The sequence below is a fragment of the Rhamphochromis sp. 'chilingali' genome, assembly GCF_963969265.1.
Source record: "Rhamphochromis sp. 'chilingali' genome assembly, chromosome: 18".
Classification (NCBI taxonomy): domain Eukaryota; kingdom Metazoa; phylum Chordata; class Actinopteri; order Cichliformes; family Cichlidae; genus Rhamphochromis; species Rhamphochromis sp. 'chilingali'.
Genome location: NC_137945.1, coordinates 16,961,285 through 16,984,134, shown reverse-complemented (window position 1 = coordinate 16,984,134; position 22,850 = coordinate 16,961,285). Strand labels below are relative to the sequence as shown.

At 42.6% G+C, this 22,850-nt stretch overlaps 2 protein-coding genes across 2 annotated transcripts; both read right to left on the bottom strand.

The window, feature by feature from the left end:
- Positions 1-62: 62 nt before the first annotated feature.
- Positions 63-11,303, bottom strand: wasf3b (WASP family member 3b). The gene is made up of 9 exons (XM_080864167.1): positions 11,178-11,303; positions 7,024-7,182; positions 4,249-4,383; positions 3,927-4,080; positions 3,177-3,294; positions 2,720-2,901; positions 2,359-2,634; positions 1,167-1,480; positions 63-997 (listed from the first exon to the last, which is right to left on the bottom strand). Exons 2-9 carry the CDS (start codon positions 7,154-7,156, stop codon positions 840-842), a joined length of 1,470 nt encoding a protein of 489 aa, XP_080720293.1. The 5' UTR covers positions 7,157-7,182; positions 11,178-11,303; the 3' UTR covers positions 63-839.
- A 1,783-nt stretch (positions 11,304-13,086) lies between these two features.
- On the bottom strand, positions 13,087-22,709 carry cdk8 (cyclin dependent kinase 8). The gene is made up of 14 exons (XM_080865880.1): positions 22,562-22,709; positions 21,637-22,124; positions 20,237-20,312; positions 19,691-19,801; positions 18,870-19,010; positions 18,367-18,424; positions 18,153-18,284; positions 17,922-18,065; positions 17,160-17,229; positions 16,906-16,978; positions 15,567-15,664; positions 15,279-15,357; positions 14,926-15,084; positions 13,087-14,163 (listed from the first exon to the last, which is right to left on the bottom strand). Exons 2-14 carry the CDS (start codon positions 21,762-21,764, stop codon positions 14,038-14,040), a joined length of 1,395 nt encoding a protein of 464 aa, XP_080722006.1. The 5' UTR covers positions 21,765-22,124; positions 22,562-22,709; the 3' UTR covers positions 13,087-14,037.
- Positions 22,710-22,850: the final 141 nt, after the last annotated feature.

Below are 22,850 nucleotides of genomic sequence, written 5' to 3'. Positions count from 1 at the left end.
TTCAGCCCACGTGGTAATGACCCACATGCTTTTTCACACCTTGTCTAAAGTAACTTGCATGATTAAAAGTAGGTTAAATACCCTCAGCACCACCTCCACGGTGACAACCCCAACAGAGGTTAACAGCTGGGAGTCTCCATCGATCTTCTTTTAAAAGTGACAACTGACATCACTCAGACGCTAGCGGACTTGCAGAAAGTACAGCGCACATTTTAGTTAGGAGTGCGTGGGTGCCATGTACCGTGGCTGAGGCCTTACACCAGCGTCTTTTATCTATCTGTCTATCTTTTTGTCATCTAGTCTATTAAGATTTAATAAATGCAAAAATGCTGCAAAATAGAGGACGGGTATCTCTTGGCCTGTGATATTGCCACAGATAGGATGCCAAAGGCCAATTTGTGTGCAACTGTGTGACACGGTGATATATGACAGGATGCTTGTATTTGACGCCCAGGGATGAGAATGTGTTGAAAATAAGCACCTTCACAGGGTTTCTATAGTGTAATAACAGGTAGAGAAACATCCACTGGGGTGTATTCACAATGCTTGTAATGTAGTCATCAGTTCTCAGTGTTAGTGTTTCACAGGGTGGTCAGCATTACATTATATTACTTGTCTCTTTACAGTGTTTATGCATCCCAAATACAACCCCAGATTTTCAGTCTTGGACCATTCAGCTTATATCAACCCACAGCATGTGACTGTGTGTAGGTGTAATGTGTGTGTTTCCAGCAACTAAGCCTGTGACGACCTGTGAACGTGGAAAAGTGGGCGTTTTTCAGGTGTGCGTGAGAGCAATCGACTGCGTGTCTTTTGGTGTGGTTGTTTACGTCTTCGTGTTAATCTGACCAATCATTCTCCTCCAACTCGGAGTCATCCTCCGAGTCGGAGTATTCCACAGCGATGCGTCGCGACAGGATGGTGGCCACGTCATTTCCAACCGGCTCTCTCTTTGCCTGCTGCTCCTGCTGCTCCTGTACTTTCTTCAGCTGTATGCCTGCAGAAAAATATGAAGTGTTTTTTTAACTACACAATTATTACACAAGTTATAAGACAACGTGAAAACTCATAAAAGGCATCGTTAAAAATAAATACATTAAAATAAATGTAAACATGTCCAAAGAGGACAAATTTACATCAAAAGGACACACAGGCACAGTTCTTACCCATACGTATCGCAGCCAGCAGATCGCTGCGGGCGTCGTTGACCGCTGTGGTCTCAGCGGATGCGGCGGAGGACATCTTGTGCGTTGTGGAGTGGGAGGCACCAGCTGGAAGTGGAGGAGGTGGAGGACCAGGAGGAGGTGGAGCAGCCTGGGCTCCAGATACAGGTGGTGGAGGCGGAGCATAGCCGACAGCACCAGCCATTGGTCCGGGAGGCATCGGACCTCCAGGAGGTGAGGCAAAGGCCGTCTGAGCAGAAGGGATGACAGGAGCAGGAGGAGGGGGAGGAGGACCAGTGTTGGCATAGCCGTCCATACTGCGAGGAAGAACAAGAGAGTGAATAGAGTTAACAATAATTTTGTTTTCTGACACTTCTGTGACTTTTTCTTACATTTCCCTCCTTAAAAGTAAAGATGAGCATGATAACGTTGATGTAAATCAAATGTATTCAGCTCCGTATCAGTTCATATCTTCTGGTGGGAAGCCCACAGTTTGAAGACCAAAAAATACTAACTCACTAGGTGGCAGCATTAGCTCAAACTTTACAAGAGTAGACTCAAGTAAGAGATTTGTGCTGGCTTTTTTTAAGTATTTGATACAGCCTAAAATATAAAAAGAAATTATAAGAAGAAAGTTTTACTTTATAAAATAAAATAGGGTCAAAGTCTTCTGAAGCAGCAAAATCACTTTCACTGGCGACCTGTGCAGGAACCTGAACCTGCCTAATGACTGCTGGGATAGCTTCCAGCTCCTCTGGGACCCGAAGCTAAATAAGGAGCTGAGTTGTGCTGGGATTTGATATTTATGTCTCATGTTTCTGATTTGTTTTCTCATATTTAAAGACTGCACCTGCCCATGGGCCCTGAATGTTTTTGTTTGTTCAAAGTCTAAGTGTATCAGCATGTTTAAATTTACATTTTTTTAAATGTAAAATAATGCAAAAGCATTAGCATTGGGCAGAAATGTGAAGAAAATACTGAACTATTAGTGATACAGTGGATAATTAAATACAGCTTATGGCAAAATAAACTGTCTGGCCTACTGTATAGCGTCAGTAGTGATTGGGATGAGGTTCCTGCATATGCACTGTGCATAAAGTTTAAACATATGTATGCAGAATATTTTGTGAAGCTTTTTTGCTTTGCTTATTGCTGGAAAAAGCGAGAGAACTAATAAGCAGACGAATCCATTTACCTGTAGTCCACTGGTGGGAGAGACATAGAGCCACCGTTCATAACCTCAGTGGGTGGAGGAGGCAGTGGAACGTGGTGGTGGTGAGAGCGGCCCAGTGTGCCACCCTGATAGGCCATCATGGTCCTGCCTCTGTTGTCGTGTTCCCCTCCTCCGCGTGGTGCGTGTCCGGCAGTCATCTGGGCAACTAGGGCGCTGGGTGGAGGGCCGGAGTAGGTGTGGGCGTGACCAGCATGGTTCATACTGTTGGGGTAGTGGTGCTGATCCAGCCCGTGTCCCCTGATGAGGAAAATATAAATGCAGCCTCATGCGTAAGAATAAAATGTGATGAAAACTAAGAGCACACTGGTGTTTGCTCATCTACCTGTTCTCTGGTGACATCGAGCCCTCAGAGGAAGCGCCTCTGTCCCGGTGTATGGTGTGTCGATGGTCTGGCCGCAGCTCCTTATCCAAAGCCATCATATTCCACTCCTGCCGACGGTTCCTCGCTTTGCGGACCTTCTTGACCTCCCTCTGTAGTGTCCCATCCACACAGCGCCTCTGCTCCTGGAAGAAAGTAAGCCAATAGGTTTTAGGTGATATTAGGTTAAAATAAGCAGCACTCTTTATTAAGAGTTGTTTAAGATATGAAAAATGTACATTTCTCTATCCATCAGAATCAGTTGGACTAAAAATACAATTTTATGTTGTATGTTTGGTTATCTGCCCAAGAGCACCTCAAAATGTAAAATTGCAAGCACCTGTGTTTGACACCCAAATAAATGCTTAATATTAGACCTGTCCTTGCACACTGTATAATATCCTCTAAGTCAATATGGTACCTTCTGCTTCCTTTTCTCTTTCCTCTTGTCCTCTGTGTCCTGCAGCATCTTTTCTTTCCACAGGTCAAAGAAGTAGGAGGGGTCTGTGTAGAACTTAAGTGCCTCCTTGTGGTCATCCCTACAGAGACGAACCCCGAGAAAGTTATGACGATAAACAACCGCCTCCTTATGCAAAGCCACGTTAAGTAGAATCAGTAAGTGTATTGATCCTTAAGATACAAAGAGATGATGGACACAGTGACAGCATCATTTGCTGGAAATGAGACACGCAAATACAACAGATTCTGAGGCTAATGGAAGAAAAGGAGTGAAACTACTAATAGAGCTCCAGCTTTTTTATCACAAAGAGAACATAACAGGAAACGACAGGATAAGGCAGAGCGATGCCGAGAGAATGGAAAAAAGTGAGCAAAGTGTGTCATGTAGTCAGGATTAGGAGTTGGGATTCCCACTGGAGCAAGACATGCTAAATATGTAATGCACACAAGTACTAAAAAGCACACTGCATAAAGGCAGTGACCAAACATGGTACGAAATAGTACCAATTCTGGTTTTTCACTCTTCATGTAGAAGCAAGAAAAAGCCAATGAAAACCTCCTGAAAATGTTTTAAGATTTAAGCCCTTTTTAAAACCACTGAATTAAAATCTTCGTTGGACTGACACTAACCAAAGTAAGAAAAATAAGAGTCATTTATTATCGCTTAAGCCCATCAAGCTGTTTGGGTGTGTTGTGCCTCAGCAACACCAACCTGTAAGGTGTTAGTATGTTGAGAGGTGGAGGCTTGTCGCTCAGGTTGTACATCTCTTTGACCGGAGTGGGAACGCTGCTCTTGGACACCACCTGCTGGTCCTGAGTGGTGGAGCTCTTGAAGGCCTTCCTCATGTTGATATCTTGCAAGGAAACTAAGAACACAAAAAGAGGAAAAGAGGACAAATGATTCATCATTGGAAGGACAAAAATAGTTTACAAAAGCCATTCAGTACGCAGAACATGAGATCAGCAGGACTTCACCAATGAACGATAGCTTAGTGTGCATCCCCCCCACACCAGACTTCAACCCTGTGACTCACCTTCCTCCACAGTGGAGTCCAGCTGTGTGACCTTGACAGCCAGCCGATCAATGCGATCCTGGAGAGAATTGGCACGCAGGTAGAAGGTGTTGGCCTCATTAAACAGCTCGCCAAATATGTCCTCCGCATGTTTGCCTGGGAAAAAAAAACAGAAGGAGAAAGAGAAATATGAGAGAGAGACTTTTAATCGTTACCTGGAGCCAAGAGAAACCCCTCAGAGACCAAAGTCCAATCAATACACCGGTAATGTGACACAACGTGAAACAGGAGTCTGCAGGAAATGGTGTCTCATACAACTCCATATAGCAACAATCCTCATGAATAATTGATTGTTAGCTGAAAACACACAATCCAAACCATAATATGAACTCGTCTGTGTGGATACAGACGCTACAGTGACTAAAGCAGCTAACCAGGATAGTAAATAACACATTCTCTCCTGCCTCAACAACTGCTGTTACGTAATAAATAAGCCTCATTGTCAATGTTTTAAGTAAAAGTTGAGTACTGATAATGCTCCATCTAAATATAAAGCAGTTTGCTTGTCGTCACCCATTTGATTTTAACAGGTCACTGCTGCAGATGAATATCCAGGCTCTCGCTGTACACATAACCCTCCTCTTTATTTCCATGCAGCACACTCCCTGGCTCAAAAATGGGGCAAACAAGGAAGTTCCAAAAACTGCAGTACCTTAAATGACCAACTCAGGCTGACTCAAAAATCCCCATGGACTCCCATGACTCTTAAAAAAACTTTTGGTCTCTATAGCAAATTTGCGGCATTTGTTTTTTTGGATCAAGTTTGATTTTTCAGATTTTCACATATGTATAAACAAAACTGACCGATCAGACCAATCCGGTGTGCTCATAGCTAAAACCACACCAAGGTACTGGATGTACAACGATATGACCAGCAAAATGAATAGTAGGATAATACGGTTTTGGCACCAACATGCAGCTAGACGTCGCTTGAGGTTAATCAGCACTCTGAAATTATTTCTCCGCCTTCTTAGATGTGGTCCCAACTCTGCCAACAAGAACTCAAACTGTGCCAGCGACATCCTGAAATATGTACAAAAGCGGCAGTGATACAGCTTCATCTCCTGGATCAAACCATAAAAGTGCCCCTACTGAGCCTTCTCCTGAGAAGTGGATGAACTCAAAATCTTAATATCTTCCTTTTCTTGTTTAGAAACATCAGGAACTGCTCATCATCTCTTAATGCCGACTTTAATTTTTTGACAGTGTGTTTTTGAGGATGGATTTTGAGCAAAAATGACCAACCATCAGCTTTTCAGCTATGAGCACCACCTTCCATCAAGGATGTGCAGAGGAACAGGCCCAGAAAACAGAGGTCATTTCTCGGGTTCCCTGCTTTGTTTTCACTCCCTGACTTTATTCAGGGAGTTTATTCTAGTTCACTTAGCAACAATAATAAAAAAGCCTGCATCACCTATAATTGATCAATTTCTGAGTTTCTTTTAAAGGCACTTGTTCTGGTTGTGTTGTTCAACTTGAGCCCCACCCATGAGTTTCCAGGGTCGCTCTCAAGGTCTTACCCCAGAGCAGATACTTCCTCCTGCCACATATATGGCCCTGAAGAAGTCTGACAGGGGAGGTTCTCACTGTGGGAATGCACATAAAGGTACGGGACACACCCACAAACCGCCTGATGGAAAACTGCCTAATCTTAGCACAGAACTAATGGCTGCAAAAGGCCCTTCACTACAAGACTGTGGATCTGGGCAGTAGTGAAACAGAAACATATTACAGCACAAAACAAAACAGAGCACCTCCGGTACAATTCCAATAAAAATATTTAAACATAAACACTTTGTAACATACAATGTGTGGTATGACAAACACATACTGAGGGCTATTTCTGTCCTTCCCGCTGACAGGATGGGCTGTAAGAAAAACATTTAAAGGAAGGAAGAATCGCAGATCTGGCATGTAGAGCCCCGGTCAACTCTGACCCCTTCAGGGGATTCCTATGGACACTTATACACATGTGCTCACAAACACACACGCAGTGTCTGCAGATATCCCCCCACCAGGCCTGTTAGAGCATTTATATTTAACCCGCACAGCTGCTGTTGAAATACCCACTCCCTGTGCAGGAACTTGACACAATAAGAGACAGAGAATGGATTTGAGGTCAAAGAGATGAGGTGTTAACGTCAGAAAGGACAGTTTAAATTTATGCTGCTGAGTTTCAAAACAAACCTTAAACACAATTGCCATGAAAGCAGAAGGCAACTGTGGATAACGGGGGCAAATGGGAAAATAGCTGCCCTTTGTGCTGTTATAATGTAATGCAATAGAAAGCCAGCATATAATCGATATGAAACACTTCTATACACACACACACACACACACACTTACAGTCACATGTCCACAGCTATAGATAAGTTCATTTTTTGCGCGCCTGTCTAAAAGGATTACATTTCGACCCTCCGTGTTCCAATGTGAGGCTGCTGCAAGGCCGCTGTGAGCCCAGTGACCTCAGGCTCTATAACCATGACAACGGCCAAATCAATCACAGCTTCGGGATTAACGATGAAAGCATGTGATCTTGGCCCGTATACAAAGAGGCTACACACAGTGTGTACCATCGTCACGCTGAAATTAACGGGGTTACAGCCTGAGGATGCTTTTCATGTTCCCAAAAAAAATACTTGTATGCTTTTTTCTACTAGACCCTTTTAGCAGCCTTTTGTTTACCAGGACGGGCGTGCTAGTGTTGGTGAATGTGTCTGTGAATGTGTGTCTTACTCAGGCTGCTGAGCTGACGGATGATGGCGGAAAGCGTGTTGTTCATCACACACTCCAGCTCGCTGCCGATGCCCTCGGGGAGCGCCCCTCGGCAGAGGTGGCGCGGCTCGATGTTTCTCTTCACCAGCGGCATGGTGAGGCTTCACGCCGGCACGCAGACTGCAAGAGAAACAGAACGGCTTTAGACACAAACGCAGGTGAAGTGTCCCAAGTGAGGACATCAAATAAAATGCTGATCACTTTATTGATTACTACTTTGGTCTAAAAATATCAGAAGTTAGAATAGAGCCATAAGCCTGCAACGAACCTTAAATTCAGGGTATAATTTTTACGCATGCGTGGCAGTAAGAGATTGTATTTTGTTGTAAACTGTCCCTGTTTTTCCTATTCTTGCTCTAAAAACGCAGCATTTTGAGATCAAAAACAAACAAAGTGTGGGTGGGCTGTTGACCAGAGAGCGATGACCAAGAGTGTGCCAAAGCCAGGAGACTTCTGTCGACCAGCACGGAGATTAAAGCATTAGGGATAGGAAGATACGACCTGCCAGCTAATCCCAGCGCCAGCTTGTCACCGGCCCAGCTGGAAATCTGACACAACCAGAGATTCGTGGATGTGGTCAAGACCAAAAACAACAAATCCTAACACAAAACCTGCAGCAAACAAACACACCCGCATATCTTTCTCCAGATACACTGCTTTCTCATTTTGCTTACACCCACCGCTACTCTGAACTTTAATTGAACCCTGATTGCCTCTGATCAGACACTCCGAGCCCTCTGTAGTTCAAAAGAGGAGAAATCCCAGAGCAGCCATCTTATCGTTGTCTCCTCCTGCTTCCTGTTTTTGAGGTCTGAGCCTGGCTCCTGTTTCCTGGTCCTCCTCCCTGTGTCACATCTCTCCATCCTGTCCAAACACTTGGCTAGAACAATGTAGCTATGGGAAGAAGCTTCAAGGAGGACAAACAGGGGAGACGGATGGAAACGTGCACAAACACTTGTTTCCAATGAAATATTTTTGTTTCAGATTTGCAAAAAAAAAAAAAAAAAGGAAACAAATTATTAATTTTGATTCCAGAGTTTTTACTTTGCAGATATGCCAAAAAAAGCAGGTTGAAAAGACACAGGAGGCCAGTCAGAAGACTAATAATAGCAAAAGATAAAGGGAACCCCACTAAAATTTAATAAAGACAGCATACTGGAAAGTAGATTTTCAAAAACTCATTAAACCATTAAAACTATAAAACATAGACATCCTATTCTTTGTCAATACTTATGTCACTGCTTTGCTTGCACTCCTCATACCTTTAATACAATAAATTGCCAAAAATACGAGCAGGAGTGCTATCAGTGTCCCAGCAGGAGACTACTGTAATTGCAGATTGTGTAATTACAGCTGTTCACAAAGACAAGGACCACTTGTGTTCATCAAGGCCAATTCCCATCAGCAGACCGCTCATTTGCCCCTGTTTTTTTAGCCAGCGACCCCCTGCAAACCCCTGACAGCCTCGCGCCAACAAGAGAAAACAAAAGGGTAAAATTACACCATCATGTGTTCCCACAAAAGGACCCTGAATAGTCAGCAAGGGCTGGTTTGGCACAGAAAGGCCCAGCTTAGGTTTAGCTTTGTGCATAAACATTTTGGAAAAGCGGCGCTGTCTGCTGCTTAAAAATGAGGTGATGCAAATTAGAAGATTGCATGTTTTTGCTTTTACTGTCTGACCGGCATGACAATCACACTGATGAAGCGAAATAATGAGGGACCGGGAGGGAGGAGGGTGGAGGGGACAGGAGGAGGGATGAGGCCTTGTGCTGCTTGTGGGAAATGGGGGGGGCAGAAGCAAAAGCATGAGAGAGACATGAGAGAGACATGAGAGAGACACCGAGCGGGACAAGAGTGTGACCGAAAAGATCGAGTGAATGAGACTAAGTGTAAAAGAGAGAGATGTGACACAGCAGAGGCAGACAAAAAGTGTGTGTGTGTGTTTATGTGTTTGTGTTTTTGAGGGAGAAAGAGTGTATCGAGTAGGGGGAGGGGAAGGAACAGGGACCTCGGGGAAGCTGTTGAAAGGTTCCCGGGACAATAGAGCTCCGTTCACAGGGCAACAGCACTAGCTCTCCCATGCATCCTCCCCCTTCCACCTCCTCCTCCTCTTCAACGTTCTTTAAGGGCCCCTGTGCTCATGTGATGAAAGAGTAGCAAGCGAGCGCTCCTCCTTCATCTTCCTCTCACTCAGGGAGGAAGATAGGAGTGAGAAATGGAGAGTAAAGCCTGCTCACAGCTGCAGAGAAGAACACATCTCACTCCCACATCCAGTGTCTGCATCTTCTTAAATTATTACAAAACCCCATGCACAGTAAGTCAGTCACACAAATGGGTACAAACGCACCAGGTAGGCTCTCAAATGTCCCATTAGCTGCATGTAAACAGTCCCATCAGCTGTAAAAATGCCTCTGATCCCTTGATCCGGCACACTTTCCTCCTGCGACATACCCACAACTGTACACACAGAGCTTCCAGAGGACTTTACTACAGACGTGCGAACTCCATTAAGAGCTGAAAGGGAGAGTCATTACCAATTTATGAACCGAGTAGCTTCTTGTGTTGGAGGCTGTTCTGAATAATGCAACTTGGATTACGTCAGGTCACACTGCCCTAAATATGAATAAATATATATATAAAAAAATATATATATTCCTGTTTTAGTATTTCTCAGAGGCACTCATGGTGAAACATTGGTGGTGCCGTGCCTTGGATACAGTGAATCCTACTGGGTGAATAAAAGGCCAGAACATAAGGCTTTCTTTCATTTTTCATTCATTTACTGTTTAATATAATCTGATGACATCACACAGAGTTGTCTAAATTAATTTTGACATGTTACTGAAATATTAAAAGTTTTCCCAGCATATGAAACATGCTGGCACCCATCAAAGAAAAACCATCAGTACTGTGATTAAAAAATATATTTTGAAGCAGTATTATTTTATTTAAAGTGGGATTTCATTTACTCACATATGAAATACATTTCTCCTGTAATTAAATGACCAGACATAACAGGAAAACACAGATCCATGGCAAGAGAATCAACCCTCAGAGGCCCATTTAACCCTTGAGAGTGTTTGTTTTGTACATATTTTTTTTACTTAATAATTCACATGTGATTCTCAATACTTCAGCTTAACCACCCACGGGATCATTCTTACTTACTTCTTCTTACTTCTTACTTGAACGCAAGTCAGTATAAGCCAAAGGGATAATAACCCAATGAGCAAAGAGGCTAACTTATTTGTCAATTAAACAATTTAGATTTTATCAGGAATATACGGAAATCTGTGAGGACTACTTCATTATGCGAGATTTAATGGCTTTTAGAGGCTGTGGGTTAGCACTTTATATTAACTAAGCATTTCTCACTTTGATTTCAGAGTGTTTTATAGATCGGGTCACAGAAAACCAAACTGTCATCATGTCATTCATTATTTCATCTCTAACACTTTATTTGGATTACAGATTGAAAGAATCACGTGGATGTCACGCTGGACTGGATTAAATGCGCTATTTTGATGATTTATGGATTAAAATCCACCCACACACACACACACACACACACACACACACACACACACACACACACACACACACACACACACACTCCTTTTCTCCACAGACGGATAAGCGCACATTCACACACGCTCACACGCGCGCAGGCGTAAACTGATGGCAACCGCGATCAATCAGTGTTCCGCACCATCGCTTCCCGTTACCGATGGGCTGACCCACATCTGTTCATCTACCTCCGTCCCTGTGAGTTTTTGCACCGGTTCTAATATGAAATTTAAATAGCTGTTTTTTTGTCCAGGCGCCTAATACACTGAACAAAACGCCGGTGTACCGCCAGCATCAGTCATATGCTTAAAAAAACATTAAAGTTACCCTGTAATTGTTTTATAATATTCAGTGTTTGAGGCTTTAAGTCCGTTTATTATCCTCAAATCGGGGTCCGCTCCAACTGACCACTTAGCTAGCTCATGTCCAGTGGTCGACTTCTTAGTTTGGACTAATGAGACAAAAATAAGCAGAAATACCCGCACAGATTTCACCATTATGATAAAGGGTGTTATTATTCGCTGTAAAAAGTATCATAAGGCCCTCACCAGCACTTGAAATATTAGAAGAAATCAGCCCGTCCGCATGTCCCGTTAGATACTCCTATTAGCTCTGCCATCCTGTGTCCCCCAGCCCGTCTGGCCACTCCGGGGAAAATCCTTTGAGGACGGGGGCACGCCCACGGACCATATTCACCAATCAGATGTCCAAGAATAAGCTTTAGCGTTTGATAGACGTTAAAGCCAACCAATGGCTTCTTTGATATATAATGAGTGACAGGGAGACTCCCCGCTAGATAGCCGTGTTGAGCTGGAAGAGGGCGGGGCTAAGGTTGGGCGTTGCTAAACAGCTTAACGAGCATTTTTTCCTCCCTTTCACCTATCCGGGTCTGATACTTGTCAAAATTAGAGGTGCTGTAATTTATCTTCGACTCTCTCGGTGATGTGTAGACATGTAAATAACCTAAAATAACACCTAAAAACTAAAAAACTTTTTAAAAAATGTATTTAAAAAAACAACAACGAGATAAAGCATCCTTTTCGGGGTTAGTGAGATTCTCAGATTGATGCTGAGGATGGAGAGTATTGTATAACAGAACAAAATAGCTAGGCCAGCATCCTGCAGGAAGCGGTTCAGTGAGGACTGGCTATACTTAGATCAGTGGTTCAGTCTCTCAGGTATGTTTGTGGAGAAAAACAGCCATCAAAGCAAAATAAAAACAAGGATGCAGAGAACTGTCTCTTTTCTGTAGACAGGATTTGGTAAACTAAAAAGGGGAGTTTCAGTATATAAACTGCACTTCTATTCCTGGATAAAGCCTAAATTTATTAAGCAGCTGCTACTTTGTAATAAACACATAATTTAGACAAATATGTGACCAAATATGGGAATTTATGCTAGTTCATATGGACCTCTGAGGCAAAAGAACTCTTATTTAATTTGAATGTTTAGTAACTGTGTGAGGCTATCATATCAACATGGACCACACAAGAATTAAGATAGTTCTAAAGGTAAAAGTGAGTCCAACTCAGACAGACCTTAGTCACATGGCAAAGTGTAATTAATGAAATGTCCTAAGAGTGTATATTATCATTTAAATCAAGGGTGCAAAACATTAGGCCCGGGGCCAAGGGATTGTGGTCTGTAGAAGACTACACTCCAACCCACTTGATGTGATTTTACAAGTGTTAGAGCTTTCCCTACTGATTAAGACCACCGCCCATGGCCATCCATACCACACCAAAGTACGAGGGCACTTTCTGTGAATGAATGAAAACTCTATACTCTAAAATGATAATTACAGGAGCAACGATCTACTAGAACATTTTCTTGAACATTACATGTTTATCATGTTTCATTGGTGTCACACCCACTTCACATCAAAGCATCAAACAATTTAACATGAATTTAGCTGCACATCTGTGATTTAAATATCTGAATTTTTGGGGCCACAAAATTGCAGTTGGTTGACTTTTAATGGGTCCTATTTTCTTTTTATACATTTTGTACATTAATTTAAAAATTTAATAATCTGAGAATTTAACAATGAAAACAGTGGTTAGTTGACGGCCTTTTTAAACATGATTCAGCTAGATCTCTACTATAATAACCCATTATTGAGCAAGATTTCATATAGGCCTTATTAAATAAATAAAATTCAGGACTGATTTGATTTTCTCTCACTGTGGTAATGTCAAGTGCACATATTAACATCTGGGTGGTTAAGTTTTTTTTTTCTGTCCGTTTTCAAACAGCAGTACTTTGTGAATGCCTCGTGCTACCACGATGCATCAAATATCATCAGCAAAACTCGTCTTCTCTTCTTTCCCAAACTGAATTTTGTCTCAAGAATTTTGTGAAGCTCACATTAGGGGCAGATGTCAGGTGTTCCCAGAAAAAGAATAAATAGGATGAAAGATGTTACTTAAAATTGCTTCACAAATAAGAGTGACAATGTTGATGTTTCCACTTTTATTGTCGGGATACTTGCTTCATGTAAAATATTTCAATACATTACAGTACAATGCATGTTCCGCCTGCCATCCTCCATGCGATTGGTTGGTTTTGTCATCATGTTGTAAGGCTTAACCACAGCACATGAGCAGTCAGCTATTGCAAGCTGCTTTGCCGCTCTCGCCATGAAAACAGAACCATGAAAACAGATTAAATTAGAAACTACTAAAATCTTTTTTTTTTTTTTTTGTCCTCTCTGAACAAAAACCCCTCAAAGCCACAGCTGCGAGTGGCTCCACATCCTCCCAGCATGTTTCACAGCAGCTCAGTAAAGTCCTCAGCTGAGGCCCTCGTAGGGCCGCTTGCACAAAATAAACAGACAGACAGGAGGACAGGAAATCTGTCAACGCTGGCAGTCACATAGCAGCTTTCAGTTTCGTCCGAGCTTCGACAGGAAAAGGGTAAACCGGCCGGGGTAGGCTGTAGGTAAAGGAGACAGGTTAAGAAGAAAGGGGGAGGATATGACGGAACAGATTAACATTTCCTTTAAACCACGCCATCTTCTCTTACATCCGAGATCCGAGTAACAGAAAAAGATTTGATTCAATCAAAATTTCCTTTTTTTTTTTTTTTCCCTTTTTTATTATTATTATTTTTTTTTTAAAACCTTCCTCCCACTTTGTGTCTCACCTATCACGTTTTCTCTATAACTGTGTTTCTAATACTGCGGTGTGTTATCTTTATCTGGAACAAAGTGAAGACCATTTCTTTCAGGCCTAACGCACTGCTGTAGAGATGGTGCCCTCTGTGAGGTGAAGTGGGGTGAGGCAGGGTGGGTTTTGTTGCCTTGGACGCCCCCCACATCCCTCGGTACATTCGTTCAGGTGGGCGTGGTGAGGGCTGTGTGTGTACATGTGTCTATTAACGTGTGTATGTGTGTGTGGGAGGGATGTTTCAGTAGCGGTGGGTCTGGTGGGAGTACTGGGGCGGCTGTTGGGAGGTAGAGGAATATCCCATGCTGCTCTGGGGCAGTGATGTGCTTGGTCCAGGGTTCTGGTAGGCAGCATGTGGATTGGAGCGCTACAGGAAGAAAACAACAAAGAAAGCAGTGACATATTCACAAAATCTTCTTTGTGTAATGGTTTAATTTGCATTTAAACTCAATGAACAACATATTCCAGTAAAATGATCACACTTTTAGTGTGGTGACATCTTAAATTCTGCATGCAAGAACAGTTGGATACATGGAAATTTCACTGTCATGTTAAGTAAAGTCACTTTTATTATGCAAAAACACCATCACTCCACGTTTCCAGTCAGATTAGATGGATTTGTGTCTGAGCATGTGTGTCACATCTGAAACACGATGATCCAACATTCACATCCGCCTCATGTTGCAGATCAAAAATGGTATTTGTTGCCATTTCTGGTTATGTGTGCAGCTAAAAAGCCATTTCCACATCATCCAGAAAGTAAAATAATACATATGTCAAGCATGAGAGGGTATTTAACATGTTCAGTTCTGCCACTGCGAAGAATATTAAAAGTATAAATCTTATAGTATATTATATTACATAGTATATTACCAATACTTACATCTCATGTAACATTCTTTTCAGAGTGGTTGCTATAATATTTTTGACCCTAGCCCACAACATCTTATGCTGTCGAGAGATTTCTAAACTTGTCTAGCCTGTGAATGGAGCGTTTCGTCTACAAAACAAAGCTATGCTATTTCACTGTATATGTATTCTATTAAAGTCGCTCGCTGATTTAATAAACAACAACATAGATGACAATCCAGAAACAGTGACAGTGAATATATGAGAAAGATGGATTTACCTGGTAGTCTGAGGTCATAATGAGGCCACCTGAGGTAGTGGTGGGCGGGACAACTCGCACTTTCTTTAGAGGCGGGCCCTGGGCGTGGCTGTTGTCTGGGTTGCCTGTGTGCCCCGCCCCATTTGTGTGGTTATTTCCCTGTTGCTGCTGCTGGTTTTTCTAAAGGGCACAAAAATATCACTTAAATTACACCCTGGACTGTATGAAGTTTCACTACATGTTACTCAGCTTTATTGTAAATTTTCTATATTTCTCATTTTACTTTTCTATATTACACCCATCTATATACCAATCAATTAATGTTTAATGACTTTAGTAATACAGCATGTGGCGTATGGATATGTAATATTTACTTTGTCTGCCTTGTCCTCTGGCTCCTCCTCTGTCAGAAACTCCCTCTTGGGGTAGGGAATCTGGCAACCTGCAAACACACTAGAGAAAAAAAAAGGCAAAGAGGCTTCTTCATCTTCAAACATTAATTCCCATGACTCTGAGCTAATTAGCTAAGAGACCCGCTCAAGGCATCCGTAGATCATGTGATTTAAGCTAAGGACGAACACAAGACAAAGAAACTATCTTGTGAGTTGAATGTAGTCTGTGTGTGTGTGGGAGTGTGTGGAAGTGTGTTCGGTGTAACTCACTCAGAGGTGGGTAAAGGCTCCTCTAAAAAGTAGGGGTCCTGCATGGCCTGCTCGGATGTGATTCTACGGATGGGGTCCATGGTCAATAGCTTTTGCAGCTGTAACATATAGTGCACCCAGAGTTAGTCTCAAACATGACACAAATTCACACAATGAAAATGCACACTTTGTTTGTTAACTAACCACACTGGGCACTTTGCAAATCACACCCATTTAAATGCTTGTTAGGGAAAATTTCTAAGTAAGCCAATCACTTGACACAAAGTCAGTGCATTTAGACATACAGTCCTGGTCACATGGATCTGCTAAAGCTCAAACTGAACATCAGATTGAAGAAGAAAGGCGGTTTAAGTGACTCTGGCTGGCTGTTAGTGCCTGGTAGGCTGATTTCAGGGTTTATGACAATCTGTAGAGTTTACAGAGATAGTCATATCCCATAACGAGTGAATCTCTGGGGCCAAAAAAAAAAAAAAAATGATGGCAGAGTCACTTGTCACCACAAGGTGTCCAGTAGAGCACTGCCAAATTTGCAACATGTCACAGCAAGAGAAGACCACACTGAAAGGCACTACAGTGAGTTTTGAACAGTAAATTAAGGCCAGTGAAGACAGGCTTGCCAAAACTGCCCAGTGGAGGTTCGGAAAAACAATTCCTAATCTGATGAGTATATTGATCCATCCAGCATTCCTATCCCCAGCTTCTTTCACACAGGGCTGTGCCTGTATTTCACTGTTCTGTGCAAAAGGTCAGCAACCGAATAAGGAGGCCACATCGTTGTTCCTGTAAGACAGCAGTTGAGACCCAATTCCAATACATCTCCTATGTCCTCCTACTCTGTGACGAGTGTCACATCTGCAGCTGCCGAAGGGTCTCATGATTAAGGGGTAGGGTGGAAATGCCGTTCAAGTTCTTTGCAGCTTGTAATCAGCATCCTTGGTGATTTACACTGTAATCAGACATTATGTCCGTAACTTAGTGGAGGCGCACCTCAGTTTGTTTTAAATGTCACCCCTTTATTATAACAGTGTACCATCTTCTCAAGGCTACTTTCAGCACAATAACGCATCGTGTCCCAAATCTCATATCATCTCATATTTTCTTGCCTCCAGTCAACAGATATTAATGCAATAAAGCACCTCTGGGAGGGAGAAAATCACATCATTGAGATGCTACCCACAACTGCATGATGCTAACATGTAAATATGTTCCCAGCATCTGAAGAATAAAGGAAGCTCTAAAAGCAAAAGTAACGTCAGGTATAAGCAACAAAATGGCAGATGACTGTAAACTCTTGCAAGTAATCGTCCTACTTCTCCTATCCTGACACATTTTAACTTACCAAGTGGAATGCTTTGCTGTCTGGTTTAACTTTATGTTTTTCCATGTACTTTATAAGGCTGCAGTTTGTGTATCTGTGGGAGAAAATTATATTAATGGCATGCCTTCAGTGGATTTATCCTGCATAACAATTATTAAATGAGTAAAAATCACACAAAGCACCCAGAAATGTCTTAACCAGCAGACCTGCTTTGCTCTGATCTTAAAAAAAAAGAAAAGAAAAAAAAATAGGGCAGTGTTGCTCTGCAGACTCACGTGTTCCTCCTAAAGTCTTTCATCAGCGTGGAGTGTTCTGGCATCTTTTTGATGTCCTCCCAGTCTTTATCTGAGGAAAACACAAGATTACAGCGTGTCACACCCTCTCACAAAGGACATATTATGTAGGTTGTTTTTATTTTAAGCAAAAACGCTCATAATTTCCACACAACGCCCCATTGTTTATACAGTGCATAATCAATCTGCATTCTGGCAAACATAATAAGATCTATTTCCTACAAAACTGACATGAACTTGCTTATCTGGTAAGCATTCACATCCATCATCTCTAACCTTTTCAGCATAACCCCATAAATATACTTGCCAAACATGGCAACGAGACTGTAAGACTTCCCCCCATTTTCTGCAGAATCTAAACAAAGTCCATCAAATACACTGGTGAATTATACAGCAAGACCAGGAGTGATAGTAGAAGGAAAAAGAGCAGGAGCAGCTTAAGTGAGCTGGAAAAAATAGGCCCAAATGTAGCCCTAGAAGTACAAGTTTCTGTGTTTGTGACTTGGCTTCATCTAACATGTCAGAGGATTGATGTGCAGAGCACTTAGACCACATTACTGCCTTTAAAAAAGAGAAGCCTGAAAAAGACCAAGGAATGGAAAAGGCTTTTCTTTCCACACAATTTCTCCACTGAATATGCAACACACTTTGTATAATAGCAGGTTAACCCCATTAATAGAAATACTGTGGAAAATCCGGTAAATCATTTCATGCATGTTTTAAATCGGGTCAATCAAGACTCACCGGCAGGGAAGCCCATGACATTAAAGATGCGGTCCAGCTGGTCATGATGGTAAGGGTTACTGGTCTTGATATCCTCCTGGCGACAGTGGAATATGGGCTCAGACGTCAGCAGCTCCGCAAAAATGCAGCCAATCGCCCAGATGTCTGTAAGCACGCACTAATTTCAGCTCAACTGGTTGCACATGTACACACAAGGAGGACAGAAAGACAGATGGTGCCGCACAATCTCACCGATGGCTTTGGTGTAGTGCCGAGCTCCCAGGAGCAGTTCAGGTGCTCTGTACCAGAAGGTGACCACCACAGGGTCGAGATCGGCTAAAGGCTTCAGCGGTGAATTGAAGAGACGAGCAAACCCCATGTCCGCTGCACAATGGGTATGTGTGTCAATGAACCGACAGATAAACTAAGCAGCAAATAAGTTTTAAAAACGAAACACTATACATACCAATCTTTACTCTACCCCTCTCTGGCCCTTCCCCCATCACTAAAATGTTCGCTGGTTTCTGATGGAGACAAAGACACACAAACACAGATAAAAATGTTTCCACACTCCAGACATCTGACAGGAAAACTTCCCAGTAATTAATTCAGCTTTGTTTGGCCCAGTTTCTGAACTACAGCCCTGCATGTGTAATGCAATCAAAACTCTTTCTTGCTGCCCTCTAGTGGACAAATGACTGCAATTTCCCGAACAGGAGAGAGAAAGTCTACCACATTTCGATCTCACTTACGGCAGAAAACTGACATCCTGTTCATGTGTTAACAAGTTAGTTACTCACCAAACAACCTAAGAATACTGTTCATTTACATATTCATCTGAACACATACAGACTGACACATGCACTCCACATATTCTCAGCCCAATAGCAATCTTTACGTCTCTCATTAACAGTTTAACCTAATTTTCCCTTGTAGCCAAACACCCTCCTCTCCCCCCAATCCTCTTACAAGATCTCTATGAAGGACCCAGTTAGCGTGAAGGTAATGGATGCCATCCAGAATCTGATAGAGCAGAGACTTCACCATTCCTCTAGGCAACTGAAGCGGCTTCTTGTTGGCCTTAGATGCTCTGTGGAACTTAATAATGTGCTATGGAAAGAAAGGGTAAACAGTGAGCAGGGCTTTGCACGTACAGACTGACTGAAATGCATGTTCTTTTGCTACAGATGATCACAAAAATGTATGTGTGCTGCAGGCGAGTTGAGAGAACCTAATGTTTGTGGCATGTGTTTCCACTTCCTTGGGAGGGGAATGCAATTGTTGGAGCTCTGTGGCAGAAAACTGCATCTAACTCAGTTCTGATTCTCTGCCAGCTGTTTCTGTCAACTGTAATGCAGCAGAGGTTTAACTGCTCAACGTGGAATACTTCTTGGTGGATGCGTGTGCTTTAATGAGACTTACCAGTGCATAATTAGCACTATTTCAAGTCTCATTCCTTATTACTGGTTGAAGGCGAATGTGAATGCATTGGCATTAAAAGGACATGCAAAAAAAAAAAAAACAAATAAACAAAAAAACAGCTATCAAATTGCATGCACATTTATGACCTAATTATGAAGAGAGGCCTATTTTAAGTCATGTCTTTGTGCTCATAAAGATAGGTGGAAATCTGCAACCCATGCATGCATATGAATATAAACTAATAAAGAAATGCTTAAAACAAACTATTTAAACCCCCCCAACATGCATTACCCCCATAATATGTGTGATAAGTCATGTCATGCAGGTCAAGTGTGTGTATATGTGTGTGTTGTGTGTTTGCATTTTACCCAGAGATCATGTTCAGCATAGTCAAAGAGCAGCCATACTTTACGGTCAGCATGTGACAGGAAAACCTTCTGCAGTGAGATGACATTGGGGTGCTTCAGCTCCCGCAGCAGCTGCAACGTACAAACCCACTCAGAAGGCCAACCACACAATCTCATTACAGACATCATGAATGAAAATGACGTAACGAAAGAGAAACTTTGCGCTTATTTTTGTGACTGTATTGATTACCAGAGATTATACTTAAACAGGGGGGTGGACACGATATCATCTCCTCAACTGAACACTTTCAATCTTTGGCAGTAAGATGCTTTTTTTTGTTTGTTTTTTTAAATGCTTGTGAGGCAATACTTTATATCACTAATTCTGTGTCTACTCTCTATATGCACTGCATTAACATCTGCTTCCTGACTTTCAATTTTACGATTGCTTGCACAAAAACTAGCGTGTGAATGTCATTCAGACGTTACATAAAGTGCCTGGAATGGCACAAAGGTGTTTAATCACAGACCAAACAAAAGGAACAGAGTAAGCCAAGCAGCTCTTACTGCAATCTCTCTGCAGGCTGACATGGAGATGCCAGTGCCTTCAATCTGCTTGAGGGCGTAGTCCTTATCATCCTTCCTACAAACACACACACACAGAAAGGTAGAGCAACATCAACACCAGACCAGTCCAGACTGAGGGCCCCCTGAGAGCCGTTTGCACAGCAACATAAAGGGGGGCACTTGGCAGCTGCCAGTGGGACTCTGAGAAGAGGCCGAGTTGCATTACCTCCAAATTTGTGTAATCAAGCTCACCTCTGAGGGTCAAAACAATAGAGAGGGAAAGGAAACAGGGCCTGTCTGGCAGCTGGCAAGGGACAAACAGAGCACTGGCACTGGCGCTTACTTGAACGAATTGGTTACAACCCCTCCCTCTGCCGGGCCTAAATCATCTCATAAACCCAAGCTTTGTGCCTCCTCAGGCCTCGTCCAAAAGCAGCAGCGCAACTCTGCTAAAAAGTCTAATAAAAAAGCAGGCTCCTAAAGCGAAATACAGACATCTTTAAACACTTTAGGGCTCTTTTGTGTGGTTCCTGCTGCCAGTATGTCCGGGCTGTAATAACGGGACTAGTAGCTTAAACCATCTTGAGCTCTCCCCCAGCTCTGGTCCAGACACAGTTAAGGCTGTTACAAGGCTGGCATTAGAAACAGCAGGAAAGTTTTAGGAAGAAAGGTGGGTGGTGCCCTGGCATCCTGAGGGATTAGCACACTAACCACCACATGAGTCTACAGTTTGGGTTCAGCTAGTTCCCTTACTTTACTTCATGCAAAGGCTAAAAGCATAAAAAACCCCGCAAAAATGTTAAAATTGGGTAAAAAACAAACAAACAAACAAAGAAAACAAAAAAAAAAAAAACACTAAAGAGTGCAAAAACTGGGCATAACTAAAGATTATTTTTTGAATTCACACAAAATCTTGTATAAGTCTCTTTGCAGCCATGTAGCTCATGTATAAGAACGACTTTAAAAAAAAGAAGAAGACATCAACAAGTGCTTCCACATGCACCTGCTGTATTACATTTACAACATCACATGGGAGAGGGAATTAAAAAAACACTTTAGCTTAAATAAATAAAAAAAAATTAGTACCTAGAGTTAGGCATATAAGTGACAAAACAGATGCATGAAAAGGGAAAGCTCCAATCCCGGTGGTAAACCGTATGTCGGTGTTTTTTGTGCGCGACACAAAGCTCCATCAGCATCCCAACAGTGCGAGCTCAAACTGCTCACTTTTGTCTCTACACAAACCCAATGCAACACTCCCACATCTGCAAGTGGCCTTGAAAGGGGGAGGAAGAGGAGAGAGGTAACATTTATTTGGAAGATGAGAAGACAGGCAGGAGGCGGGGGGTAAGCTGGCTAAGGGTTCACTGGCTAAAAGGCCTTGCTGCTCATCAACTCACCCATCTTTTCTCTTCGCCTTGTATACATGGCCGTAGGTGCCTCTACCCACTTTGCATCCTTCGTACTCAAACAGGTCCTCGACACGCTCTCTTTCGCCGGTCAGCTTCACTTTAAAATCATAGTCCATTTTCACCACCGTCTTGCCTGAATGTATCTGCTCCTTCCTTTTTTTTAAAGCGTCGCTTGGGAGGCAACTAGGCTCCTCCACCGAGCTCGGTTTGGTAATTCAGCTAGTTGCCTTCTCCAGCGTGGCTCTTTCCTTCCTCCAGCCCGGCTTTCACATCGAGTTCTCGTCTTAAAATTAAAGCTCCGGAGGAGATAGGCGGTGCTCCGAGATAGTCCAGGTGCAAACGGAGCCCCAAATATATTCCTTTATCTTGTTGCTGCGTTTCTCTTCAGCCGGTATCTGCTCCAAAGGGACGCACTTCACTCGGTAACGACGGCGTATTCGCGCACGGCATTGTCGTAAAACGTCGTGAAGACAGCCCTGCAGCAGAGAAAGAGCCAAAGAAAAAATGGGTAGACTGACTACACCACGTGGAAATTCTCAGTCTCACTCAAATATAGCTGAGATATGACTTGATTTCATCATATCGTTTTTATGCTAAGGAGAAGTTAGCTTATTCTTTTCCGTATTGTGGGTTATTACGTGGCTATAAAAGGGCCGTGCAAACAAATATCTGCATATTCTGTCCACCACAAAGAAAGCAGACATGCGTTTGATTTTAATTCAAGAGAATAAGTAAAGTATGGTTTAAATAGCACTATATTACGAAAAGAAAAAGACTGTCCAAACAGATTAATGTTGAATGGGCAAGCACGGGATAAAATAATGAAACAATATACTTTTAAACTCTTTTTATCATCTTCTTTTTGCTGCTCCCTTTAGTGGTCACCACAGTGGATCATCTCCCCCCATCTCACCATATCTCTAGCATCCTCCTCTGTTACACCAACCCTCTGCATATCCCCCTTCACTACGTCCATGAACCTCCTCTGTGGTCTTCCTCTTTTCCTCCTCCCTGGCAGCTCCATCTTCAGTACCTTTATTCAATATATCCACTATCCCTGCTCTGCACATGTTCAGCACTCTTGAGGTGTGCCTCTGATATGCTAATTTCTAATCCTGACCCTCCTGGTCCCACTCCCATTGGAAATCTAAGGGAATCAGTTTAAAGTATTTTAAAAGTGGAAAACTGCTATGATTGGTCCA